Source organism: Dunckerocampus dactyliophorus, chromosome 3 (assembly GCF_027744805.1).
Source record: "Dunckerocampus dactyliophorus isolate RoL2022-P2 chromosome 3, RoL_Ddac_1.1, whole genome shotgun sequence".
In the NCBI taxonomy this organism is placed as follows: Eukaryota; Metazoa; Chordata; class Actinopteri; order Syngnathiformes; family Syngnathidae; genus Dunckerocampus; species Dunckerocampus dactyliophorus.
Window position 1 is genome coordinate 35,655,158 of NC_072821.1, and position 27,731 is coordinate 35,682,888.

At 40.8% G+C, this 27,731-nt stretch overlaps 4 protein-coding genes across 9 annotated transcripts; all 4 read right to left on the reverse strand.

The window, feature by feature from the left end:
- Nucleotides 1–200: 200 nt before the first annotated feature.
- LOC129178267 (gastrula zinc finger protein XlCGF8.2DB-like) lies at nt 201–4,092 on the reverse strand. Of its 5 annotated transcripts, none has more exons than XM_054770325.1 (3): nt 3,975–4,053; nt 3,422–3,497; nt 201–1,901 (listed from the first exon to the last, which is right to left on the reverse strand). In XM_054770325.1, exon 3 carries the CDS (start codon nt 1,868–1,870, stop codon nt 761–763), a length of 1,110 nt encoding a protein of 369 aa, XP_054626300.1. In that variant the 5' UTR covers nt 1,871–1,901; nt 3,422–3,497; nt 3,975–4,053; the 3' UTR covers nt 201–760. The 5 variants fall into 5 exon arrangements, with proteins under 5 accessions (XP_054626300.1, XP_054626299.1, XP_054626298.1 ...); XM_054770324.1 differs by lacking the exons at nt 3,422–3,497; nt 3,975–4,053 and adding exons at nt 2,719–2,833; nt 2,907–3,063; XM_054770323.1 differs by lacking the exons at nt 3,422–3,497; nt 3,975–4,053 and adding exons at nt 2,719–2,833; nt 2,907–3,063 and having other exon boundaries at nt 201–1,904.
- Nucleotides 4,093–7,249: 3,157 nt separating this feature from the next.
- LOC129178223 (oocyte zinc finger protein XlCOF6-like) lies at nt 7,250–14,474 on the reverse strand. The gene is made up of 2 exons (XM_054770240.1): nt 13,997–14,474; nt 7,250–11,568 (listed from the first exon to the last, which is right to left on the reverse strand). Exons 1-2 carry the CDS (start codon nt 14,091–14,093, stop codon nt 9,221–9,223), a joined length of 2,445 nt encoding a protein of 814 aa, XP_054626215.1. The 5' UTR covers nt 14,094–14,474; the 3' UTR covers nt 7,250–9,220.
- Nucleotides 14,475–19,099: 4,625 nt separating this feature from the next.
- On the reverse strand, nt 19,100–23,224 carry LOC129178250 (zinc finger protein OZF-like). Of its 2 annotated transcripts, none has more exons than XM_054770277.1 (2): nt 23,159–23,224; nt 19,100–20,840 (listed from the first exon to the last, which is right to left on the reverse strand). In XM_054770277.1, exon 2 carries the CDS (start codon nt 20,793–20,795, stop codon nt 19,506–19,508), a length of 1,290 nt encoding a protein of 429 aa, XP_054626252.1. In that variant the 5' UTR covers nt 20,796–20,840; nt 23,159–23,224; the 3' UTR covers nt 19,100–19,505. The 2 variants fall into 2 exon arrangements, with proteins under 2 accessions (XP_054626252.1, XP_054626251.1); XM_054770276.1 differs by having other exon boundaries at nt 22,734–23,224.
- Nucleotides 23,225–23,774: 550 nt separating this feature from the next.
- LOC129178276 (zinc finger and SCAN domain-containing protein 30-like) lies at nt 23,775–25,884 on the reverse strand. Its single transcript, XM_054770337.1, has 2 exons — nt 25,483–25,884; nt 23,775–24,985 (listed from the first exon to the last, which is right to left on the reverse strand). Exons 1-2 carry the CDS (start codon nt 25,676–25,678, stop codon nt 24,048–24,050), a joined length of 1,134 nt encoding a protein of 377 aa, XP_054626312.1. The 5' UTR covers nt 25,679–25,884; the 3' UTR covers nt 23,775–24,047.
- Between the last annotated feature and the right edge of the window lie 1,847 nt (nt 25,885–27,731).

Sequence of the window (27,731 nt, forward strand, 5' to 3'; positions counted from 1 at the left end):
CTCACATCGCGACTACATTCGCACAGTCCAAAGTCACTCTCTTTGATGATTTATATATTGTACAGACGAGAGCATAGTGAATTGTATGAAAGTAAGAAAAAAAAGTAAAGGATCATGACCATGGATTTTAGTGGAAAAAAGGGATGGATATGCAGTTAAAATTAAAATCTCTTTCTAGAAAAAACTATGCATTGCTATAGGGGAGTGCTGAGCCAGGGTGCACAGTAGAATTTTGTCCCAAAGGCAATGAGAATTGGAAGGGGAAAAGTACATTTAATATCGCCAAAAGATAGAGAATAACGTATCAAATCGTTAAGGGACGAAGGTTGCGTTACTTGAAGGAATGGGAGAATCTCCCCGCTTTTGAATTTAAAATATAGATGTTCTGCCAGCCTCTTCATCTGCTTTGTACACTATGTACGCTGTGCCAATGGAGTCGAGATGTGAGTGGTAAGATGGCGTCTCTTTGGTTTCAACGGCTTGCACGGGCGGGTGCGACATATGAGCTATTCAGATATATAATACAGATCAGTGATCCCAGCTGACTTGGGGTGAGAGGCGGGCAACACCGTCTACTGGCCAGCAGCCAATCACAGGGCACCAACACATTTAAACAGTAGAAGCCTATTTACAAGACTGTGTTACACACGCAGCAACGATGTCACACGTTGTATGCGTGATGTTGTAGTCATAGTAGAAAGTCATAGTTTCCGTCTTTTTTATTTTTCCAAAGTGACATTTTATTTAAAGTCCTGCGGATTCATTTACTGCTGTTGTTCTCACCTGCACACTTGTGATTGTTAAGCTGGTACTTATAAGAGAATCGTTCATCACACACTCTGCAACTGAACACTTTCTCACCAGTGTGTATTCTCATGTGTGCTTTCAAATTTTGATTTTGTCCAAAGCCAACGCCACACACTGAACAGGTAAAAGGTTTTTCGCCAGTGTGTATTCTCATGTGTATTTTCAAATATCCATTTTGTACAAAACCGATACCACACACTGAGCAGGCAAAGGGTTTCTCAACAGTGTGTATTCTCATGTGTCTTTTCAAATTATTATTCTGTCCAAAACCAACCCCACACACGGAACATGTAAAAGGTTTTTCTCCAGTGTGTATTCTCATGTGTGCCACCAAATGCTGATTTCGTACAAAACCTATACCACAAACTGAACAAGTAAAAGGTTTCTCTCCAGTGTGTATTCTCATGTGTGTTTTCAAACTATGGTTATGTCCAAAACCTATACCACACACTGAACAGGTAAAAGGTTTCTCTCCGGTGTGTCTTTTTGTGTGTGATGTCAAATTTGCTTTTGAGGAGAATCGTTTATTACACACTGAGCACGTGAATGTTTTCTCTCCCGTGTGTAGTCTCATGTGTCTTTTCAGATTACTACGGTAATTAAAGGTTTTGTCACAATGAGAGCATTTAAAGTGTGTGTTGTCAGTGTGACATGTCATATCAGCTTTAGAGTCGTCATCATCAGTGTCAGGAGAGTGTGACGTTGTGTCGTCACTATCTGATAGTGGAGCTAAGAGGTTGTCTGCTTGTGATCCTCCACAGTGGTCTCCATCAGCTTCTGTTGCCATGTGTTGAGTTGAGCTGTTACTCGGAGGCTCCACCTCTCTCTTCTCCTCACTTTCACCTTTGTCTTCATCATCTTCACTCTTCACAATGACATGAATCACCTGGAACTCCTCTAGGCCATCAAGATGCTCTTTGTCCTGACTGATGCTGTGATCCTCCTCTTCTTCTTTAATGTGGGGGGCCTGGGGCTCCTCCTCTTCCTCTTTAATGTGTGGGGGCTGGGGCTCCTCCTCTTCCTCTTTAATGTGGGGGGGCTGTGGCTTCTTTTCCTCCATCATGGAGCTCCACTCCAGCTGCTTAGGGTGATGTCTGCTGGACACAAGAAGACAAACACACTTTGGAGGAGTCGTGTCATAGAGGGTGCCTGTACTGTATGGATGAGGTGAGATGAATGATAATCAACAGTGCCTCTGTTGGTTTTAGCCATGTAGTAGGCTACACTCCATTTTTCCACAACTGCTTCAAATTACCTTACTGTTAGCCAGTGTTGGGTAAATTACTTCACACAAAGCAATTACTTATAGTAAATAGATACTTTCCAAAAAAATATTTACCAAAATGCAAGGGGCAGTGTTTTCCTGAGAATGAACAATGTTAGGAATGGAGTATTTCCCGTTTGTTGTGCCGAGATATGTGTGAAGTGCTTGATAACAGAAGCATGACACACAATCACAAGGCCATCTTGGATAGTAAAAACACACCCTGTTCTCAAAGATATCTTGCACACACACACAATTTTATCATAAGCCGTCTTCCTGCTTTTATCTAAAAGGCGCTCAGCCAACTAGCTAAATCTGGTTGAAGCCAGAAGGTGACTAACATTCCAGCAAGACAACTACATGAAACAGAAGTTATATAAAGATGGACCCTGGGTGGTTCCTGCACTGCTAAAAGGGCCGAACCGAACAGCAACAACAGCTCTAAGAGTACAATTGTTAATACATATTAAAAAAAAACACATCAAGTGGTGTTAGTAATTAACGAGAGTGACAATAAAGGGCATGTATGACAACGACAAAGTATTATTTGTGAAAGCATCACGCAAACGACAAATAACAATACTTAGTTAGCGACGGGTTTGGGATAATATAAGTGGTAATAATGATAAAAGAAGACGTGATCAAACCTGCTCTGTGTAACACAACTTGTTGCTTCTTAAAAACCGCGTCCAAGAGTTGACGTTGTCGCTCGTTGTCTTTTGTTCGAGAAAGTTCCTCCTCGTACTTTCGCTCTGTCGAACACTACAAATATTTGTGCAACAGCGCAGTTAATCGCTGATACGCCAACCTCGCAGCATTTGTACTTTACACTCACACTTGATCTTTGCTTAGAGGTGTGTTGATCATTTCCGAGTCCCTTTGTAGCGGCTAACAAGCACACGAAGCAAAAGGCTTGACGTTAATCGTCAATCGTACAAAATGGCGACCTAACTCTAACCTAAGTCTTATTTGCCTTCTTCTTTTTTAATGGCTATACATTCGGATTATGGCCTTTTCCCCGTATAGGTGCATACCGCCACCTATTGTACCGGGGTGTAAATTCTTAGGTTGAGTCGTTACGTTACAAACTAGATTGGTCTCTATATAATTATTGGGCCGATATGAGGAATTATTACGTAATACCGACAAATCCTATAACATTAAAAATATCTCCGATAAACGATAGTTTACACGTTCTGTGCTGGTGAGCAAATCAAGCGCTCATTTTTCTCTCGCCGGTGACGTAATTTTTCTCGCGCTGGCTTGTAAACCATCATCGTGTGCTAAAAAAAAAACAACAACAACAACAATCATTGTGTGCTATGGGGGACAAAATATCATCGAAAATACCGGCATAGCTTGACGCCGCATCGAGTGCTGAGCCGTCCGTCAACGTCGCCGCCATATTGGATGAGTCACGGCTGCGCTGTAAATGAATACAAGTAAATGTACTTACCTTAATAAAACACCTTTCTACAAAGAAATTAAAGTTAATTCATCTCGTTTATACATTCACACACGCACTAATATACTTGGGAAAGAGTTACGCACTAAAACAATGCTTTTGTTTCCCAAATATTTGTAGAAAGGCGCTTTATGAAAGTAAGTACATTGACTTGTATTAATTTACAGGGCAGCCTTGACCCATCCAATATGGCGGTGGTGTTGACGTATCACAGCAGAGGACAAACTCACTCGATGCGGTGTCTATCTACTTCTTTGGTTTTACCTAAAACAGTAGTACGCATGCATTCTTTATGACGGGTCGCAACCAACATTTTACGTGCATACCGCTATCTACGGTACCGGAGTGGGCATCCGTAGGGCGAGTACTTGAGTATCTATCTATATTTAAACAGTGGCAATAACAATAATACATTGTCTTTGATGCGCTATGTCGTACCAGTCAGAATCAGGAAAGTCCAACAATAAATCACGACTGTCTCTTGTCAATGTAACCGAGGGGTTCAGGCTGTCCGCTGATGAGGAAGTTCGTTGTAAATAAGGGACGGGAGCTATTTTTCTCGGAAGTACGCTTATTCCTGTACACAGCTAGTCTCGTTAGTCAAGTCACCTTTTCAACCCACACAACACACTTCCGGCCTTCAAAATAAGAGCTCCGTTGGCTACATCCTGTTTACTTATAACAAAATAAGGATGTCATAAAAATAGCTTACACCACCACTGAGGCAGCAAACAGAATATACTATAGTGTTAAGTAGTAGTAAGTAGCAGCCTGTCGTTCATTTGAAAGAGCTCTGAGAGCCAATTCGTTCGCGGCAGACACATCACTCCTACTGTCTACTTGACAATGTGGGATACCTGTAGCCCCTATTCATACGTGTATTGTAGAGCACTTTAAGCAGAATGCTGCCACCCTCAGCCCTTCACCATCTCCTGCCCTTTTTAATCAAACAAGTGTCTATAATTCACTATAAAATATGCCAAATATTAGTTCAAATAAATAAACATATAACCTGTCATTATTTCACTTTCATGTGATCATAACTCTGACAGTTTTCCTTCACCTGTGTGAATTTGCTCACCCACCCCATGCAAAACTCTGGTCAAATAGTCACATTAATTTGCTGTTTGCTGTTTTGTGCCCTTTAAATGGTAGTTTGTGCTCTTTTTGTTTTTAAGTCATTGCAGATTATTTTACAGGTCAATCAAAGTTCACGTTTCATTCTAACATCATTTATCAGCACACTTTTTTGTTGTTTTACAACAATGGTTTCCCTGTCTTGTGTTATGTATTATTGTACATGGGCATGTTATACTTTGACACACTCAATTTTCACATTTCTACTCACATCTCATTTGATCAAACACCAATAAATATTGGATATTGATAGCATTAGTTATCTAAGGTATAAATGAATGTCAGAAAGACCAGTCAAAATCTTTTTGGTTCCAAGAATGGTTCTCCTGATCCCAACCCTTCTTGACAAGCTTTCGTGTGGTGTAGTTGCTCACTTCTCAGAGACGCTTTTGCCACAAATGGAGAAACAAACACAGAGGTTCACAGGTTCTTTTGTGTGCGTTCGCATGTGTTTTTCCATACTAGCATTGGAATAGAATCTCTTAGCACAAACTTAGCAACTACAAGGGGTTTCCCTTGTGTGTTGACTGCAGGACAAAGACCTGAAGTTGATTCAAGATTCAAGATTCAAGAGTTTTATTGTCATATGCATAGTAAAACAGGCAGTTATACTATGCAATGAAATTCTTATTCTGTTCATTCTCCCAAGAAAAGAAAGAAAACACAAGAAAGAATAAGAACATAAGAAACATAAATACTAATAAATTAAGCAACAACAACAGAAGAGACATTAATACAGATAAATAATACAAATAAATAAATAAATAAAGTGCTATGAGTGTGTGCGTGTGTTGCGTGCGGCGTGTGTGAGTGCTTCGTTGAGAAGCCTGATGGCCTGTGGGTAAAAGCTGTTTGCCAGCCTTGTGGTCCTGGACTTCAAACTCCTGTAGCGTCTGCCTGACGGTAGGAGTGTGAATAATGAGTGTTGTTGATGTGTGCTGTCCTTGATGAGGTTGTGTGTTCTGCGTAGGACTCTAGATTTATAAATGTCTTGCAGTGAGGGGAGGGCTGCCCCAACAATGTTCTGTGAGGTCTTGATCACCCGCTGGAGTGCCTTTCTATCTCGTGTTGTACAGTTACCGTACCAAACAGTGATGGAGGCGGTAAGGACACTTTCCATAGTGCATCTGTAGAAGCAACTAAGGATTTTGGTGGACATGCCAAATTTCCTCAGTCTTCTCAGGAAGTACAGTCTCCTTTGGGACTTCTTCAGAATTTGTTGGGTGTTGTGAGACCAGGTGAGATCCTCGCTGATGTGTGTGCCAAGGAACTTGAAGGTTTTCACCCTCTCCACCTAAGTCTCATCAATAAACAGGGGTCTATGCGGCTCCTTTTCCCTTGTTCTTGGGTCGATGATCATCTCTTTAGTCTTATCTGTATTGAGAAGGAGATTGTTATCATGACACCAAGCTATGAAGTCCGCCACCTCTCTTCTGTATGATGTTTCAACGCCACCAGTGATCAGGCCGATGACTGTAGTGTCATCCGCAAATTTAATGATGCTGGTGTTGTTCTGGGAGGCCACGCAATCGTAGGTGAAGAGCGTGTAGAGGAGCGGACTCAGCACACACCCCTGTGGGGTCCCAGTGCGCGCAATTCTTGAGCTGGATGTGCGATTGTGGACTCTGACTGACTGGGGCCTGCCTGTTAGAAAGTTAAACACCCAGTTACAGAGGGAGGGTGACAGGCCAAGTGTGAGGAGCTTATTTGTGAGTTTGTGGGGGTTGACTGTATTGAATGCAGAGCTATAGTCTATAAATAGCATTCTGACATATGTGTCCTGGCCCTGTAGGTGAGAAAGGGCTGTGTGGATGGCAGTGTTGACTGCATCATCCGTGGACCGGTGATTCCTCCAGAACCTGGTGAAACAGGTATAAATGACTACCTGCGCAAACAGCGGTGTTACTAGGTCTGCAACCCTCCACATTCGTCTCACATGGGAGCATATGAAAGGTGTTACGCAAAGCATTCTAGACTCAATGCTCTGATAAGCAGGAACCCTAAGCAGACTCATGAGGTTCTGACAAAATTGATGGCTGAAGTCACAGCTGTCACAAATGCAAGCCCTTTGGTGTCTGTTTCTTCTGATCAAGAGGCACCTGTGATCCTGACACCTTCAACGCTGCTTACCCAGAAGTTTGATGTCGTCCCAGTGCCACCAGGTGATTTCACGAAGGCCGAAATGTATAAACATCAATGCTTCCAAGTCCTTACTGACACTTACTGGGCCAGAAATTCCAGTCTAATACAACATGTGCCTGTTCCTTGGAGGAAGTAATGCAAGCAAGTGTTTCGTTGGCTGTGAATCCCAATCTAGGACATAAGTCACATTGGTTGCAACAGTGCACTTACAAAATAAGAATTTATGTAACTTCCAATGAGGTTTTAATTCTCGCAGTTGGCTCCTCTCGATAAGTGTAAGTGCCTACTCCCAAATAAATCCCCACTCATGTACCTCCACACACTGATTATATATGCCTGTTTGTGTCTTTTTTTCACGCACTTTTGGACAGACGGCACTGCTCTCTGTTCAGTAGTGATCCGATGCTTTGACAATAAAAGAGACAAAAGACAGCTTGGTTTCCTGGACAATCTTTATTGGTAGAAATAATTGCCAAAACAACAGTTACAATGAACAACGAACTACTTTTACAATAAAATATCTGCATAATATCTCGGTTATTGCATAGTTCTGATTGCATGCAGACTCATTTTAAATTCTTGTACAATCCCTTCCAATGATTTGCAATCATACACGTTTCATTCTAACTCCATTATTTATCATTACATTTCCATCCGGTTTTATTTAGTTTTCCAGAATGGTTTCCCTTCTTATGCCATATTTTATTTTCCACTCAATTATTGCACACCTGTTATACTTTGACACTCTCAAATACCACATTTCAACTCACACTACAAATGATCAGATAACAATAGATATTGGATACGGATTATTAATTATCTAAGGTATAGATCAGGGGTCACCAAGCCGTCGATCGCGAGCTACTAGTTGATTTTGGGACTTTGTTGGTCGTTCACGAGAATACACTCCTGATCAAAATCTTAAGACCAGTTGAAAAATTGCTAGAATTTGCATTTTGCACATTTGGATCTTGATGAGGTTTTAAGGTGAGCTACAATATGCAAAGGCAAGAAGGGGGAGTGAGACAAAAAAAATGGAGATTGTAATTTCAACACACACAAAAAAAAACTGAAATAGGTTGTTAAAAAAACTCTTCAAACCAGAACAAAAAATGTTCTCAGTAGGACTCAGTAATGAGTAGCTCCTCCGTTCTTGTTAATCACTTCAAAAATGGCTTTGGGCATGCTTGATGCGAGTGTTTCCAGGAGGCTAGTGGGAACATTGCTTCAAGTGGTGAATATGGCTTCACCAAGGGCATAAACTGTCTGGAACTGATGGCCATTTTTATAAACTTCCCTTGCCATCCATCCCCAAATGTTCTCTATGGGATTGAAATGAGGGGAACATGCAGGATGGTCCAAAAGAGTTGTTATTCTCCCTGAAGAAGTCCTTGGAGAACCAGTAAGGGCCTTAATTTGGGTGGAAGACCGCCCTGTATCTTGATGGACAGCCAATTAGATCCTCTGGCTCAACGCAGGTGTGATTTTTTTTTAGCCTATCACTTGGTGTGATTTTTTTTTAGCCTATCACTTGACATTTTTGTTCTATAATGCTCAGGATCTTTTTTTAGAATGACTGTCTTGCTGCACCCAATCTCAGCAGCAATGGCACGCTGCGAGAGGCCTTGCTAATGCAGCTCCACAATCCGACCACGTTCAAAAAGAGAAAACGTCTTAGCTTTAGTCATCAGGAGGGCATGACAGTGTGAATGCATGACAGAAAATTAACATTTTGAGCAGATTTTAACTTTTATAGCCCTAAACTTTTGATCAGCTGATAAAGAGCCTATTTCAGTTCAATTGTTGTTTTCAATAAATTACTTTTTCAAAATGCTTTTTGTCTCACTCCCTGTTCTTGTTTTTGCATATTGTAGCTCTACTTAAAACCTCATTAAGATCCAAATGTGCAAAATGAAAATTCTAGCCATTTTTCAACTGCTCTTAAGAGTTTGATCAGGAGCGACCAACAAAGTCTAAGGCTAGTAGCTTGCGCTCGACAGGTTGGGGATCCCATCTGTGGACCGTGGCTAATTTGTCATTGCATCACTGCAGAAACAAAATAAAATTAAAAAACAGCAAAAAAAGTAAAAATAGAGCAAAAGGCACAATGAGAAAAAGCTGAAATATTGACACCAACAAGCAATAATAACACAAAGCTTAGTATTTAAATACAAAGCTTTAAATATCTATCACTATTTTTACTTTAAAAACTTTTCTACAAAATAATATGGTATAGTTGCGCACTTCTCGGACACGCTTTCTCCACATACGAAGCAACAAATAGGTTCTCCTGTGTGCATGTTCTCGTGTTTTTACATCTTTTATCACAAATTGAGCCACTTTCCCCCGTGTGTTCTCACATGTAATACAATCTTTGACCTTGAAGTGAAGCACAAACTGAGCAACTAAAGGATTTTTCCCTTGTGTGTTCTCATGTGCAATAATATCTTTGACTTTCGAGAGAACGTATGAGCACAAACTGAGCAACTAAAGGGTTTTTTTCCTGTATGCGTCGTCATGTGTCGAGTCAAATCACATTTGTAAGAAAAGCTTCTGGTACAAACTAAGCAAATAAAAGACCTTTTTCTAGTGTGTGACAATATGTGTCGTTTCAAATAATACTTGTTAGAAACGGTTTTCCCACACACTGAGCACGAAAAGGGGTTTTCTTCTGTGTGCGTCCGCATGTGTTGAGTCATATCAGACTTCTGAGAAAAGCTTTTTGCACAAATTGAGCAACCAAAGGGTTTTTCTCCTGTGTGTGTTCTCATGTGTGATACCATATGTGACTTTTGAAAGAACCGTTGCGCACAAACTGAGCAACTAAAGGGTTTTTCTCCCGCGTGCACCCGCATATGTCGAGTAAGATCACCCTTTAAAAAAAAGCTTTTCCCACACGCTGAGCAACTGAATGTTTTTTCTCCTGTGTGCTTTACCATGTGTGTAGTCAAAGCACCCTTAGAAGAAAAGCTTTTATTGCAAACTGAGCAACTAAAATATCTTTTTCTTGTGTGTGTCAGCATGTGTCGATTCAAATAATACTTATTACCAAAGGTTTTTGCACATACTGAGCAAATCAAGGGTTTTTCTGTTGTGTGCGTCAGCCTGTGTTGACACAAATCAGACTTACGAGAAAAGCTTTTAGCACAAACGGAGCAAACAAAGGGTGTTTCTCCTGTGTGCGTCCGCATGTGTTGAGTCAAATAACACTTGTAAATAAAGCTTTCAGCACAAACTGAGCAAACAAAGGGTTTTTCTCCTGTGTGTGTCCGCATGTGTTGAGTCAAATAACACTTGTGAATAAAGCTTTGAGCACAAACTGAGCAACAAAAGGGTTTTTCTCCTGTGTGCTTTTTCATGTGTGATACCATTTGTGACTTTGCAAAAAATCTTTGAGCACAAACGGAGCAACCAAAATGTTTTTCTCCTGTGTGTATCGCCATGTGTCGAGTCAAATGATACTTAACAGAAAAGCTTTTTGCACACACTGAGCAACTAAATCTTTTTTCTCCTGTGTGTGTTCTCATGTGTGTAGTCAAATTACTCTTACGAGAAAAGTTTTTTGCACACACTGAGCAACTAAATGCTTTTTCTCCTGTGTGTGTTCTCATGTGTGTAGTCAAATGACTATTACGAGAAAAGCTTTTAGCACAAATTGAGCAGGTGAAACATTTTGCACCTGTCTTCTTTTTAGAACATTCAGATTGTTTTCTTCCAGTGTGAGTCCTCATATCACCTTCACAGTCTGTACCGCTGCTCAAAGGTTCTTGGCTGTCGTCCCTGTCTTCGTCATCAGGAGAGTGTGATGTCTCATTATTATTTGATAGTGGAGCTAAGAGATTATCTGCTTGTGATCCTCCACAGTGGTCTCTATCAGTTTCTGTTGTCATGTGTTGTGATGAGCTTAGAGGCTCCGCCCCTCTGTTCTCCTCACATGGACTGTGATGAAGCTGTGAGGACTCAGGTGGTTTGGCTTCATGGTCTTCAGTCTTCACAGAGACACCAGTCAGTGGCAAATTGGTGAGGAAAGCCTCCTCCTGGCGTAAAAAACTCTCTCCTTCCTGAGTGATGCAGAGTTCCTCCTCTTCCTCTTTCATGTCAGATGGCCGCGGAGCCTCCTGCTTTAAAGTGGAGCTCCCCCCCTGTGGCTGAGAGGGACGTTCTTCTTGATGACCAATCATCTGCTGGACATCGGAAGGACACAACCAATGTAACGATTCAGGTGGTTTGTCTTCATGGTCTTCAGTCTTCACAAAGACACCAATCAGTGGCAACTTGGTGAGATCAGCCTCCTCCAGCCCTAAAAGACACGCTCCTTCCGGAGTGATCCAGAGTTCATCATCTTCCTCTTTCACGTTGGGGGTCTGTGGCTCCTCCTCTTCTTCTTCTTCTTTAACATCGGGGGGCTGTGGATCCTCCTGCTTCAAAGTGGAGCTCCCTCCCTGTGGCTGAGGGGGACACTCTTCTTGATGACCAAACATTTGCTGGACGTGTGAAAGAGACAACCAACATAAGGACTCAGGTGGTTTGTCTTCATGGACTTCAGTCTTGACGGAGACACCAGTCAGTGGCAACTTGGTGACATCAGCCTCCTCCAGCCCTAGAAGACACTCTTCCTCCTCCTCCTGAGTAATGCAGAGTTCCTCCTTTTCCTGTTTAATGTGGGGGTGCTGAGGATCCTCCTGCTTTAAAGCAAAGCGCCACCCCTGCGGGTGACAGGGATGTTCTTCTTGATCAATCAGCTGCTGTACATCTGCAGGACGCAAACAACACAAACACAGTTTAGCCCAGACATAATCTTTGAGATGTCTCTCCTGAAACTCGCTACACACTTTCTTCTGTGTACTGTTTGTGTGTGTAGTGTTTCATGGCCATTAATTCAGTGTCTTGACAGAATAATGGATCACTGTTTACATGATTTGGTATAAGGCTGGATTATGCTACAGCAACGTCAGTACGCTGGCTCTGCTGTCTTGATTCACTTTTTGCCGTATGGCAAGAAATTAAAATATTGAAATTGAACTTTGAAACAAAAAAATGAGAAACAAAAAAAAGTTTGATTTTGTGAAAGAAAGTTAGAAAAAGTTCACGGAAAAAGTTTGAATAAAGTAAAAATATTATGGGAACAAAGTCATAATTTACGAGAAAAAAATTTAAATAGTTGGAACAACCAAAAAAAAACAGCTGTAATTTTATGAGAATAAACTCAAAATATTATGTGAGAGTCGTATTCTAACGACAAAAAAAGTTGTAATTTTATGAGAATAAATATTATGAGGAAAATTAATGTCATTTTAGTAGCTTAGAGTTGAATTATTGCAGAAAAAAGTTGGATTTTATTAAAGTCAGAATATTATGAGAAACAAACAAAGCAGAATAAAGTTGTAATTCTTGGAAAATAAGGTTGGGAAAAGTATGGGAATACAGGAATAATACTGCGAGAAGAAAATTTTCCAATAAGAAAGTTGAAATATTTTCATTTTTAAAAAAAGCAAAAGTCGAGGAAAAAAGACCAAAGAGCGAACTTTATTCTAAAAATACACTTTTTCACCTATATGACAAAGCTGAGATGCAGTTTTTAAAAAAAATATATGTATAACTTCGTCTGTGTAGGCTCTCAGTCATACAGGAGTTGTCCATCGAGGAAAAGGCTTCTTGAGACGTCATCTGTACTTCTGTGTAGAAGGTGTCGGACGTTTCGCTCCTCATCCGAAGAGCTTCGTCAGCAAACTAATAAGTGCTGGTAGCTTAGGCCTTAAATACAGTAAGAGTGGGCGGAATTGGTGTGCCAACACCCTCCTCCTATTGGTTCGTTACACTAAGCCTGGGCGGAGCAGTGGTATAATCCTATCCTGTTATTCACACCTACGATAAAAGGGAAGTGTCGCTCCCTGAATTGGGTATGAACGACTCTGATACTGGCTTGTTAGCATCTATTGTTCTGGCTCGGCCCTGCCTTCACCTCATTTGCAAGACTAAGAGCTGTGGGTTTTGGTCTCAGTAACCTGCTGAACACAGGGTCCAAATTAAACCTCAAACCACCATTCCGATTCAATGATGGGTTCTGTTGTTTGACAAAAATAGCTTCCTTTACTCCTCTTTCAAACCATCTGTTTTCTTTGGCCAAAATCTTTACCTCGCTGTCCTGAAAAGAGTGATTGGTAGCTTTCAGGTGTAGATGTACTGCTGATTGAGGACCACTCGCATTGTCCCTGCGATGTTGATAAAGCCTTTTTTGGAGCATTTGCTTAGTTTCCCCAATGTAGTGCTCTTTGCATTCCTCATCTTTACAGTGGATGGAATAGACCACATTGCTCTGTTTCTGGTTTGGAGCCTTGTCTTTAGGATGCACTAATTTTTGTCTCAGGGTATTTACTGGTTTGAAATAGGTAGGAATTTTGTGTTGCCATAAGATCCTCTGGAGTTTTTCGGAGACCCCCGCTACATAAGGGACTACCACTCCTCTCCTTTTTGCTTCTGTGGGCTTTTGGGTTTCTTTCCCTACTCTCTTCTTTTGACATTTGTTAAAAGCCCACCGTGGGTACCCACAGGTTGAGAGCGCTCTCTGGACATGTTGTGTCTCCTTTTTCTTTCCCTCAGCACTAGTTGGTATTTGTTCCGCTCTATGTTGGAGGGTCCTAATAACCCCTAGTTTATGTTGTAGTGGATGGTTTGATTCAAAAAGCAGGTATTGGTCAGTGTGTGTGGCCTTTCTAAAGACCTCTGTAAGTAGCTGTCTGTCCTTTCCTATAATTACCTTGCAGTCTAAGAAGGCTAGTTGGTTTTCTTTAGTGTTTTTTTTTAATAAACACTATTTGTGAAAATGTACTCCTGTGGAAACAAACTTCATCACAGTTATATTCAAGTTCAGTGCATCTTTGACATTTATACACCGGCTGAAAATAGCCATGTGAGTAAAAATCATGGAGAAATCCTGACATTTCATCCGAAAGGAACTCTGGTTAGCGCCCTCATTTAAACCATGCAAACTTTTATGACCCTGCTTGTTCAAAGAGTCGAAATCCAGAATCGTTATGGACCTCAATCAGAACGAGGAATCGACCTTCGTCAAGCTAACCACTTTGGCAGCTTTGTTTACCTTGCTCAGCATGGTCAACTCTCTATTCGGGGTGTAAGATCGGCGTACAGAAAGACGTTGTTGAAAACTTGAATTCGCTCACCGTTGTCAGCAGTTTGGGTTTTTTTCTGCTTAGATGGTTTGCTGGGAGTTGGTGGCGCTGATTCTCTTCCGCCTTTTCTTTGACTGGCCGTCGCCATCTTAGCATAGCTTCATCTTCTACTATGTCATCAATCTTTACTTCGGATAGCACCTCAAGAGGCACACACTCAACTTCCGTTTCGTTGGCTGTAGAACTAATCTCTAAGGTTGTCGTGAACCGATATCATTGGTTAATCGTAAATTTTAAATTTCCAGAAAGCCACAGCCGCCTAGCCCGCCATCTTCTTTTTGGCTGCATTTCAATAGCAGTTTGAGTTGCCCTCGGTGACTTCCGCTGTAGGCAGTGAACTGAAGCGAACTTCGTGTCATCTGCCATGGGGCTTGTCCACTGAACTCTATAACTGGAATGGCCCCGATCGCTTGCTGCGCATTGAAGGCTTGAAGCCACCGGAAGTATAGAAGTCGCCATGTTGTTTCACCCAAAACAAGAAAGCCTCACAACTAAGAGGAGTTGGAGATGCTGTCTTGTGCCGCTATTAATTGCACAAATCGTGATACTCGTGAAAATCGCGAGAAGGGATTTGCATTTCACAGGTGGGTCAATGCTTATAACAAAAATAGTTTAAAAAATAGATACTTTAAATCTGTAAGCATCTTTTCATCTAAATAGTTGTAAATTACCCCTTATTCTCTTTTAGATTTCCACACTGCAATTCTCAACTTTTAAATCAATGGGTAGTAAATATGCGGAGAGACAGGTGGATTCCTGCAGCCAGATCGCAACTCTGTTCAAGTCATTTCACCGAGGAGAACTTCGACAGGACCGGCCAGACTGTTAGATTACGACAAAATGCAGTTCCAACAATATTTGACTTTCCTGATCATCTTCTAAAGGTATGCGTTGCATTTAACTTTGATACTACGTAGATCCTTATCATAACAAATACCTTGTGAACACTGAAATTGAGTTGTTTTGCATTGTAATTTCACACCTTAGAGGAAGGAGAAAACTTAAACTGGAGGGAATTTTTGAGATTTGGGTCTAGTAAATTTCCTCTGTTTCAATCGAATTTTTGTTAATTCGTGTTAATTTTTATACCGAACCATAATAAATGTAGTGAATGAATGATACATGTATTTGTATGCGTGTGTGCTTTTTGGGTGAAGCAAGGTGGCCGACCAATGGCTTCATGCAGTCAGCAGGGACGCCCCTTCCAGTAGTATAGAGTTCAGTGGGCTTGTCACTACCACTGATCTGTATTATATATCTGACTAGCTCATTGGCGATGACTTGTGAAGCCACACGGCCGCCATATTGCTACTCCCAAGAAACACTCGACAAGCTTTTGCATTCTAGGTGAACTTCTTTTATTAATTCGGATTGGACACAAATTTTGCCTTAAGATGCCTGCATGTGCAGCTATTAACTGCACAAATCGCCAGTTCAAAGGCCGTGGACGAACATTTCACCTGTAAGTATGATTGAAATGTGGATTTATGATTGATAATTTAAGGGTTTTGCACTGTCGATCTCTCAGATATTTTTGATCGTGTAAAATTCCTCTGATTAAATGTATGTCCAGAATTGATACGTTTATATAGGTCTATAATAGCTAAGAGGAAATTTACGTGCTTTTTTTGTAACATCATGATATATGTATTTCTTTAAGGGACGGAGGTTGCGTTACTTGAAGGAATGGGAAAATCTCAGTGTTTCCATGATGCTTACCAGGCATTGTATACAGTGCAGTTAGCAAGCCACTTTGCATACAATTGACCCGGCATGACCCTTCATTTGGATAAACAACAATTTTTTTTTTGCTGCTGAATGACTGACGTAAAAAGGATTCATTCATATGATATGTTCTGGAAAATAATATTACTGAACATGCATACCGGTATGTTTGAGATTGCAAACAACGTATTGTCTTAACCAAAGCATATGGTTTTGTTTCAGTGTTGTTGTTGTTTTCTGTGTGTGTGTGTGGGTGTATGTGTTTATGGTTATTACACATTATGGTGATCACATATTATTCCTGTGGTTTTTGTTCAAATATATTTCTATATCAGAAAAGAAGTTATTTCTATTTCATAACACAAACAAAAAAAATCAGAAAAAAAATCAGCAAAATATTAAATGATTTTAAAACTTGTCCAAAGTCACTCTCTTTTATGATTCATATTTTGGACAGACGAGAGCATAGTGAATTCTATGAAAGTAAGAAAAAAAGTAAATGATCGTGACCATGGATTTTAGTGGAATGGAACTGGAATGGAACTATGCATTGCTATAGGGGAGTGCTGAGCCAGGGTGCAGAGTAGAATTTTGTCCCAAAGGCAATGATAATTGGAAGGGGAAAAAGTGCATTTAATATAGCCAAAAGATAGAGAATAACGTATCAAATCGTTTTTAAGGGACGAAGGTTGCGTTACTTGAAGGAATGGGAGAATCTCCCCGCTTTTCATCTGCTTTGTACACGATGTATGCTGTGCAAATGTAGTCGAGATGTGAGTGGTAAGATGGCGTCTCTTTGCCTTCAGCGGCTTGCACGGGCGGGTGCGACGTATGAGCTATCCAGATATATTATACAGATAAGTGGTCAATAAGTACCCGGAACGAAATCGGTGCCGCGCATGCGCGAGTTACGTCACTTCCTCTATCAATTTTTTTTACGACAACGCTTCTGCGACATCACGTGCCGTGAGAGTTATTATTTTTTAAATGTATGGACATAAATGGTCAATAACCATACTTCATATATGTAGCATATTGGAAGGTTATTTTATAAGTCACTCTTGTTAAAATACTTCCTTAGCATGCGGATGTTTCTATCGTCTTATGATCGCCACCAAGACTGAGCTACGTAAAAACTTACGCAATGCCCATAGCAGACGTAAACGTCATATCCGGTTACGTGTACCATACGTAAATAAATATAATAAAACACATAAATGCAGTGATATTTCAGTGCAAACAACCATTAGCAGAGTGCAATGATGGATTAATCTAGAAGATATTTCTAAACAGAGAAATACCATCCATCCAAACATATCTTCCTTTTGTGTGTATTTTTTCAGCGGCGAAAAAAAACGTGAAATTGTTTATGGAACAAAGAAAAGAGGGCTTATAAATTGGCCATTTGCACTATGGATATGATACAAGAAAAAATTCTTAAATTTCTATCTTCATAAGGTTCCCCTAAAATACGGGTTTTGTAACATTGCTAAATATTGTCACGTCACAAAGTGAACTAATGCGCTGCTCTTAATTTGAAGATTCAACACAAACGTAACCTTAGCAAAAAGAAGTTTATTCTAGTGTACTATGAGTATACTTATTTTATGCTAAAACTGAGGAAGTATACTTGAAGTACTTTTTATAAACTATATTTTATATACTTAAGAATAGTACAGTGAAGTATACTTGGCTTATATTGAAAGGCATTAACACAAGTCTAAGACTAAGTACATTAATGCTAAGACTTACATTTATACTTAAATACTAAAACTTATACTTTTGTATACTTTTTAGGTCTTGCTTTTTGGTGTCATGTGGTTCCGTCAGCGTACCCATTCACAGCGCCACACGTAGGTGTGCCTTGTGTATTACATCGTTTTCACTCAGTGATACGTTCCCATCTGGATGAAACTATATACTAATCTTTTTTTCAACCCGCCAAAAAAAAAATTACAAGAATGTTCCCGGGTGGACGGGCCTTAGTGAGTTGCCTGAGCCCCCTCCACACAAAGGCAGAGTCGTTGGCAGTGAACTGCCGCTGGAGTGTGTCCGAATACGCTAGTTTAGCATTCCTCACCTCCTTGCTAAACCGAATTTGGCCTCATGGCGCCTTTTGTGTTCCCACTCTGGAAACCCTTTTCAAAATATACCATTTCAGGTCACCCAGAACGCTGTTCCCATGTGGATGAGAGGCTGAAACGCTAAAATACTTTGCCTTTGTGACCTGAAAACTTTTCTGTGTGGATAGCCCTTGAGTTTACTAGTGAGCCAGGGTTTGTCATGTATCGGCATGTTGTGACTGAAAAGATTGCTTTTACTGGTTGTACTGTTTGTCCCCAAATCTCAATGCAATAAACATTGTATGGCTCAATAAAAGTTAAGTATAATAAATGCAGAGAATGTTTGTTGAGGATGTACTTTATTTGATGTAATATTACAATTAATTTTGATGTGTGCTTCTTTATATGGTTTAAATGTAGTTTCCAGTTTAGTTTGTCATCTACTGTATAATCACTAAAAATTGGCTTTCATTTACTTGTTCTATTTCTCTATTATCTCTCTTAATTTGTGTTTGTTTTATTTTTTGATGATATCCAAATATATATTAGTTTTATTCAGGTTTAGTGTTAATTAGTTTATGGTAAGCCATCTTTTTATGGTTCCGAGCTCCCTCTCCACTGTATCCAGAAGACGCATCAGATGTTTACCACTGCACATTAAATTTGTGTCATCAGCACACAAAACAAAATGGAATGAAAATGTTTCTTCTAACTTAACACAACCACCCTGTTCTTTTTAATCTTTGCATACATGCGCATAGCTAAGTTATAAGAACACCCGACCATATCATGTAAACATCAGGAATTGACATCATTTCATATCATATGAGAGTCAGCTACAAGCCCAACCTGCTGAAGCCAGGCTAAACTTTTTGAGCTGATGACTGAATGCTTCTGGCTTCTCACCAGTGCCGACCATTGCAATTATTCTTGATCAACTTTTTGTATTAAATTGTTAACCGTCCTTGAGCTTCCTAGATTTTTTTATTGCAGCTGCTGAGAATAGGGTCACGCCATCACCTATATCACCTGCTTATAATCATGTCCTGACATCCCTACTCCTAAGATTGTCACGTTTGAGGGGAACAATGGCCACGACACAACCCCCTAAATTTAGAACTGAAGAAGCCTTTTTGATTAAAGTTGAAACATCTTCAACCAACAAGTAGAGTTCAGTTGCCTCGATTCAACCTCTTCTTTATGGTGGGTAGCAACCAACATTTTACGTGCATACCGCCACCTCTTCTTGGCTCAACTTTAAAACTGAATGAAATAAAACTGACTGACACTCTTGTCACAGCTTTTTTTTCTATTTTTTTATTGTACTTAAATGGCAATCCATTCATGTATTTTCAATACCTCATTACAGTCATGGGTAAGCTGGAGCCTATCCCAGCTGACTTTGGCCAGCTACTGGTCGCCAGCCATGACACGTCATATTCCTTTAAGTGGTAGAAGCATATTAACAATATTGTGTCACACACACACACAACAATGATGTCACACATGTTATGTGGTGATGTTTTTAGAAAGTCAACGTTATCAAAATCTTAAGTTTATTTCAAGCCCTGCAGCTTGCTTTGCTGCTGCTGTTCTCACCAGCACACTTGTGATTGTTAAGCTGGTACTGAGAAGAGAATCTTTCACCACACACACTGCAACTAAACACTTTCTCACCAGGGTGTATTCTCATGTGCCTTGTGTTGTTTGATCTAAAAAGCTTTTGCTGCAGACTGAACAGAACTATGTTTTTCCTCAGTGTGTTTTCTCATGTGTGTTTTCAACTGTTGATTCTGTCCAAAACTTGTACCACAGATTGAACAGGCAAAAGGTTTCTCACCAGTGTGTATTCTCATGTGTCTTTTCAAATTCTGATTTTGTACAAAACCTATACCACAGACTGAACAGGCAAAAGGTTTCTCACCAGTGTGTATTCTCATGTGTGCTTTCAAATTCTGACTTTGTCCAAAACCTAGACCACAGAATGAACAGGCAAAAGGCTTCTCACCAGTGTGTATTCTCATGTGTGTTTTCAAATGATAATTTCGTCCAAAGCCTATACCACACACTGAACAGGTAAATGTTTTTTCTCCAGTGTGCATTCGCGGGTGTGGTATCAAAGGTTTCTCATCTGTGTGTATTCTCATGTGTCTTTTCAAATTCTGATTTTGAACAAAACCTGTACCACAGACTGAACAGGTGAAAGGTTTTTCTCCGGTGTGTATTCTCATGTGTGTTATCAAATGTTCATTTCGTGCAAAACCTACACCACACACTGAACAGGCAAAAGGTTTCTCTCCAGTGTGTATTCTCATGTGTGTTCTCAAACGATGATTTAGTCCAAAACCTACACCACACACTGAACAGACAAAAGGTTTCTCTCCAGTGTGTATTGGTGTGTGTGCTGTCAAATGTGCCTTCTGAGAGAATCTTTTATTACACACTGAGCACATGAACGGTTTCTCACCTGTGTGTAATCTCATGTGTCTTCTCACATTACTACGGTCACTAAAGGTTTTGTCACAGTGAGAGCATTTAAAGTGTGTGTTGTCAGTGTGACATGTCATATCAGCTTTAGAGTCTTCATCATCAGTGATAGAAGAGTGTGACGTTGTGTCGTCACTATCTGATAGTGGAGCTAAGAGGTTGTCTGCTTGTGATCCTCCACAGTGGTCTCCATCAGCTTCTGTTGTCATGTGTAGAGTTGAGCTGCTGCTTGGAGGCTCCATCTCTGCCTTCTCCTCACTTTCATCTTTGTTTTCATCATCTTCACTCTTCACAATGACACCAATCACTGGGAACTCCTCCAGTCCTTCAAGATGTTCTCCCTCCTGACTGATACGGTGTTCCTCCTCTTCCTCTTTAATGTACAGGGCCTGGGGCTCCTCTTCCTCTTTAACATGGGGGGCTTGAGGCGCCTCCTGTTCCTCTTTAACACGGAGGGGCTGCGGCTCCTCCTTTTCCTCCTTGATGTACGGAGGCTGTGGCTTCTCCTGCTCCATCCCGGAGCTCCACTCCAGCTGCTCAGAAGGAAGATCTTCTTCGCTCTGGACACAAGACAAACACACTTTGAAGGAGTTGTGTCATCGAGAGTGTCTGTATAGACGTGATGAGATGGATGAGACCGAATTAACGGCCCTCGGCTGGTTTCAGCCAGGTAGTACACTCCAATTAGCCAAAATTACATCAAATTACTTTATTGTTAGTCAAATTAAATTACAAAAAGCAATTAGTTATAGTTACTAGATACTTTCCCAAAAAGGAAGTAAATTTATAATGGAATTACTCCTTCATAAATGTAATTGGTTATCCGGGGAGGTGATTTTGTGTTAGTTTTTTTAAAAACCTTAAAATGTAAAAGAACTCCAATTTAGCTTGGTGGTGGCATGTGCCACTGAGAGATGTTTCATTAGATTAGGGATGAGGGCTAAAATAATGACTTGCAATTCTCTACCAAAATATTTGGGGGAAGTGTTTCCTCAGAGTGAGCAACCACAACTCTCATTGAGAGTTACTCCCATGATTAACGACATACTGACAAGGACTAAGCATTATTTTTTAAAGCATTTAACAATATATTGCTGGGTTTCATGTGACATCCGGTTGTTGTCGTCACAGGCTCAAGGAGATGGGGGGCAAGAAAGCATATTCGTAACTCAAAGTCAAGCCAAATCAGAGCGAAAATGCCATGACTCACCGCAGTCGACATTCTCCCAGTATATTCTTGTCTTATACTTCCAAAATGACGTACATGTAATTACGAGAGCCTTGAAAAGCTGAAGACGACGGACTTATGCGCATCCGTTCTTTCTTCTTCTATGGTTTGGTTTGTCATGTGGTTCCGTCCGTGTATCTTTTCACAGCGCCACACGTAGGTGTGCCTTGTGTATTACTTCGCTTTCACTCAGTTATCCATTCACGTCTGAATGCAACTTTTTTTCAACCTGCCAAAAAAATCCCAGTAACGTTCCCATGTAGACAGGGCCAAAGAGATACTTCCTTTCAAGCTACTGAAGCACCTTCGGCCTGCTCTTCACAGCCATAACTCTGGCGGTGACGGATGGCAGTGTCACTGCGCAATCCTTCCCAGAAACGCAATCGGTTCTACGCATGTGCAGAATGCGTCTACATCCGGTCGGCCGATTAGTTATGTGTAATGTACACCATCCGTCTATCTATTTTACGGCAGCAATTTTCCTGGTTCCGTATTAAGTTTTTTCCGCCATTGGAAAAAATACAGACAAAAGCATTTGCTGGGAAGATATGTTTGGATGGAGAGTATTTCTCCTTTTAGAAAAAAAAAAGTCCTCTACATTAATCCATCATTGCACTCTGCTGTTGGTTGTTTACAATCAAATATAACTGCATTTTATGTGTTTTATTCTGTTTATTTACGTTTGTTTTACTTAACCAGATATGACGTTTTCATCTGCGCTACGTCGCTTCATCTTGGTAGAAACAGAGAAACATCCGCATGCTAACAAACTCTTTTAATAATGATCCCTAATAAAACAACCCCCCAATATATTACATATATGAAGTATGGTTATTGACCATTTATGTTCATACTTTTAGAAAATAATAACAAGACCACTTGACGTCACAGAAGTGCTGTAAACATTTGCTCAAGAAGGAAGCGACGTAGGTCTCGCGCATGCGTAGAGCCGATTGCGTTTCCGGACCGTGACAGCCAGCCAACACACACCGGCGCCATCTTGGTCGTTATCTTCATTTTTTTTATACATGTACAATGTACACAAGTCCTCATATATATTTTATATATATTTCATTTTCAAAGTAGCTCGCAGGTTGAAAAAGTGAAGACACCCCTGCTCTACGTCATGTGGTTGAAACCCAATCACAACATATACTGGATATAGTTAGCGACAGTTTAGGAATAATGTAAGTTATAACTATGATAAAATAAGAACTGAACAAACCTGCTCTGTGTAGCACAACTTGATGCTTTTTGAAAACAGCGTCCAGCAGTTCCATTAGACGTTGTTGCTCGTTCTCTGTTCGAGAAAGTTCCTCCTCGTACTCTGCTATCGTTCTTTCCAACACTACAAATATTTCTTGAACAGCCGCAGTTAGTCGGCGACTCACCAACCTCTCGGCGTTTGCACTTTGCACATTTTCACACAATCACAACACTTTACACAGTCTTTGCTTAGCGATGTGTTGACCACGTCCACGGCTCTTTGTTAGCAGCTAGCAAGCTAAGCTAGCCCGAGAAGCTTCACAGTGACGCTGAGACTGTGTTGTCTAAACAGTAATTAACGATGTCGACTCGCTTGTGCAGAATATGGAAAATAGAGAGAGATAAGAAAAACAAACCCGGTCACACACTCGTTGTCTTCCTTACTTTTTTTTTCAATCATTTCGCTGCAAAGTTCACGAAAATAGTGCACTAGTCCAACATGGCAACCGACGCATGCGCAGTGTGTTGGCATCTTTTCCTTTCCTTTACATGTAAATATCTGTAATGGGAATGCGGGCCGCACGGTGGTCTAGCACGTTGGCCACAAGACCTGGCTTCGATTCTCCCCTGGAGCATTTCTGTGTGGAGTTGGCATGTTCATGTGTAACCCACGCACGGGTTTTCCGACCACATTCCAAAAGCATGCATGTTAGGTTAATTGGAGACTCTAAATTGTCCATAGGTATGAATGTGAGTGTGAATGGTTTGTTTGTCTTTATGTGCCCTGCGATTGGCTGGCGACCAGTCCTCTCGCCCGAAGTCAGCTGAGATAGGCTCCAGCATACCCGCGACCCTAATGAGGAGAAGCGTTATAGAAAATGGATGTATGGTAATGGGAATGCCATGATGTAATAACGGACATTATGTCTCATTTGTTCATATTAATTCATACACATGACACATCTGAAAATATCTGAAGCCATTCAATAGCTTTGAATGGCCAAATACCGGTCATTCTTTTGCAGAAATAAAGTCGTATCATCAGATAATTCATATTTTATTTTATTTTTTCCCACATATATTCCTTGACAGTAATTATGACGAATGTGTACGTAAAGAGCTTGCATAACAATCACAAACAAAATCAAATAATAATGATCAATACCCAAATCAAACACGAACAGGTACACCCCCAGTACACATACATTTAAATGGTAGAAGCATCTCAACAAGATTACACACACAGCAATGTCACACCTTATATGTGGTAATGCAGTTAGAAAGTCATAGTTATCAAAGTCTTGACAGTTTATTTCAAGTCCTGCAGCTTCATTTATTGCTGCTTCTCACCAGCACACTTGTGATTGTTAACCTGGTACTTATAAGAGAATCCTTCACCACACACACTGCAACTAAACACTTTCTCATCTGCGTGTATTCTTCTCATGTGTACTATCAAATCTTTATTTTGTCCAAAAAAAGCACTACAAACTGAACAGGCAAAAGGTTTCTCACCAGTGTGTATTCTCATGTGTCGCTTTAAACTTTGTTTTTGTACAAAATCTGTACTGCAGACTGAACATGTAAAAGGTCTTTCACCAGTGTGTATTCTCATGTGTGTTATCAAATGTTCATTTCGTGCAAAATCTTTACCACACATTGAACAGACAAAAGGTTTCTCATCAGTGTGTATTCTCATGTGTCTTTTCAAACGATGAGGAAGCCCAAAACCTTTACCACATACTGAACACATGAAAGGTTTCTCTCCTGTGTGACATCTCATGTGTCTTTTCAGAAGACAATGGTATTTAAAAGTTTTGCCACAGCGAGAGCATTTCAAGTGTGTGTTGTCAGTGTGACATGTCATATCACCTGTAGAGTCTTCATCATCAGTGTCAGGAGAGTGTGACGTTGTGTCGTCACTATCTGGTAGTCGAGTTAAGAGGTTGTCTGCTTGTGATGCTCCACAGTGGTCTCCATCAGTTTCTGTTGTCATGTGTTGAGTTGAGCTGCTGCTTGGAGGCTCCACCTCTCTCTTCTCCTCACTTTCACACTCACTCACTTCAGCATTTTCACTCTTCACAGGGACACCAATCACCAGGAACGCCTCCAGTCCTTCAGGATGCTCTCGCTCCTGACTGATGCTGTGATCCTCCTCTTCCTTTTTAACGTGGTGGGGCTGTGGCTCCTCGTCTTCTTTTTTAATGTAGGGGGGCTCCATCCTGGATCTCCATTTCTGCTGCTCAGGGTGAAGATGTTTGGCACTGACATCTGCCGGACATAAGAGGACAAACGAACTTTGGAGGAGTTGTGTCATGGAGGCTGTCTCTATGGATGGGAAAATTGCCTCAAATGGCCTTATTGCTTGTCAGCAGGGGTGTCGAAGAATGATGCACGAAATTGTGTCCATGATAACAAGAACAATGAATGTTTTACATTAATTTTAAGGAATGTACAATGAAAACACAACTTTTTGTATTTAACTCATTTAATGCAGATGCATTTTTTGTTTTCCCGACCGTGAGCTGCCACAACTCTCGTTGAGTTACTCCCAACACTATTTTTAGTATGCAAAACACACATTTAGTGGCGTAGGTAATCACAAAGTGTAACGCAAAACATGTGGCAATAAACGCCATGTATGACAAGACACCGACTATGTATTATTTTTGAAAGCATCAAACAAACGACAAATAACAATAATATAGTTAGCGACGGTTTAGGAACAATGTAAGTGATAATAATGATAAAGGAAAAAGTGAACAAACCTGTTCTCTGTAACACAACTCGAGGCTGCTTGAAAATAGCGTCCAGTAGTTGACGTTGTCGCTCATTCTCGTCTTTTGTTCGAGAAAGTTCCTCCTCGTACTCTGCTATCGTTCTTTCCAAAACTACAAATATTTCTTCAACAGCCACAGTTAGTCGCTGATTCACCAACGCTCTCAGCATTTGGACTTTACACATTTTCACACAATCACAACACTTTACACTCACACTCTCTGCTTGTTGATCACTTCCGCGTCTCTCTGTTCGCGGATAGCACGCCAAGCTATCTCCTTTTAACTTCAAAGTGACACGGAATATGGAGAGAAAGTGGAACAAACATGATCACACTCTCGTCGTCTTGCTAACTTTCTTTCCTTGCAACCTTGCCGAAAGCAGTACAGTGGGCCCACATGACTACTGGCGCATGCGCAGAGTGTGTCGTTTTTGTCACGTACGCAGCTGTTAATAACATACCAAACGCAAGGGCAACAGTACTTAAATAACTTGAGGGAGGAAGAAAGAAGCTTAAATATTTTTTAGTCACACTATATCTTTAATTTAAAAAGTCCAGTCTATTGAGCCGTTTTGAGAATTAAACTTATACTTTTGTATACTTATTACTTATGACAGGGTGCCCAGAGAGGAACTGTGGTATTGTATGAGGAAGTCTGGAGTGGCAGAGAAGTATGTTAGAGCGGTGCAGGACATGTATGAGGACTGTAAGACAGTGGTGAGGTGTGCTGTAGGTGTGACAGAGGAGTTCAAGGTGGAGGTGGGACTGCATCAGGGATCAGCTCTGAGCCCCTTCTTGTTCGCTATAGTGATGGACAGACTGACAGACAAGGTTAGACAGGAATCTCCATCGACTATGATGTTTGCAGATGACATTGTGATCTGCAGTGAGAGCAGGAAAAAGGTGGAGGAGAAGCTAGAGAGGTGGAGGTTTGTCCTGGAAAGGAGAGGAATGAAGGTTAGCTGCAGTAAGACAGAGTACATGTGTGTGAATGAGACGGACCCAAGTGGAAGAGTGAGCTTACAGGGAGAAGAGATCAAGAAGGTCGAGGATTTTAAGTGCTTAGGTTCAACGGTCCAGAACAATGGAGAGTGTGGAAAAGAGGTGGAGAAGCGTGTACAGGCAGGATGGTACATGTGGAGAAAAGTGTCAGGTGTGATGTGTGATAGAAGAGTTTCAGCTAAAATGAAAGGAAAGGTGTACAAAACTGTGGTGAGACCAGCGATGTTGTTTGGTCTAGAGACAGTGTCCATGAGGAAAAGACAGGAGACAGAGCTGGAGGTAGCAGAGATGAAGATGCTGAGGTTCTCTCTGGGAGTGACCAGGAAGGATAGGATCAGGAATGAGTACATCAGAGGGACAGCACATGTTAGAGGTTTTGGAGATAAAGTCAGAGAAGCCAGACTGAGACGGTTTGGACATGTCCAGAGGAGAGAGAGGGAATATATAGGTAGAAGAATGCTGAGTTTGGAACTGCCAGGCAGGAGGCCTAGAGGAAGACCAAAGAGGAGGTTTATGGATGCAGTGAAAGAGGACATGTAGGTAGTTGGTGTGAGAGAAGAGGATGCAGAAGACAGGGTTAGATGGAGGCAATTGATTCACTGTGGCGACCCCGAGGGGAAAAGCCGAAAGGAAAAGAAGAAGACTGTTTGTCCCCAAATCTCAATGCAATAAACATTGTATGGCTCAATCAAAGTTAAGTATAATAAATGCAGAGAATGTTCGTTGAGGATGTACTTTATTCTATGTAATATTACAATTAATTTTATCGCGCAAAATCTTTACCACACACTGAACTAACTGTTTAATGGAGTTTATGGTAAGCCGTCTTTTTATGGTTCCGAGCTCCCTCTCCACTGTATCCAGAAGACGCATCAGATGTTTACCACTGCACATTAAATTTGTGTCATCAGCACACAAAACAAAATGGAATGAAAATGTTTCTTCTAACTTAACACAACCACCCTGTTCTTTTTCATCTTTGCATACAAGCGCGTAGCTACGTTATAAGAACACCCGATCATATCATGTAAACATCAGGAATTGACATTTCATATCATATGAGAGTCAGCTACAAGCCCAACCTGCTGAAACCAGGCTAAACTTTTTGAGCTGATGACTGAATGCTTCTGGCTTCTCACCAGCGCTGACCATTGCAATTATTCTTGATCTACTTTTTGTATTAAATTGTTAACCGTCCTTGAGCTTCCTAGATTTTTTTATTCCAGCTGCTGAGAA

Excerpts from the sequence above, each read along its gene's own strand:
- LOC129178223 (XM_054770240.1), bottom strand. The coding sequence starts at position 14,093 with ATGGCGACGGCCAGTCAAAGAAAAGGCGGAAGAGAATCAGCGCCACCA. Across the intron at positions 11,569-13,996 it reads AACCCAAACTGCTGACAACG|ATGTACAGCAGCTGATTGAT; the intron begins GTGAGCGAATTC and ends TGCGTCCTGCAG.
- LOC129178276 (XM_054770337.1), bottom strand. The coding sequence starts at position 25,678 with ATGTGTAAAGTCCAAATGCTGAGAGCGTTGGTGAATCAGCGACTAACT. Across the intron at positions 24,986-25,482 it reads AGTTGTGTTACAGAGAACAG|ATGTCAGTGCCAAACATCTT; the intron begins GTTTGTTCACTT and ends TATGTCCGGCAG.
- LOC129178267 (XM_054770322.1), bottom strand. The coding sequence starts at position 2,938 with ATGATCAACACACCTCTAAGCAAAGATCAAGT. Across the intron at positions 1,902-2,906 it reads CCTCTAAGCAAAGATCAAGT|ACATCACCCTAAGCAGCTGG; the intron begins GTGAGTGTAAAG and ends TGTGTCCAGCAG.
- LOC129178250 (XM_054770277.1), bottom strand. The coding sequence starts at position 20,795 with ATGGAGCAGGAGAAGCCACAGCCTCCGTACATCAAGGAGGAAAAGGAG.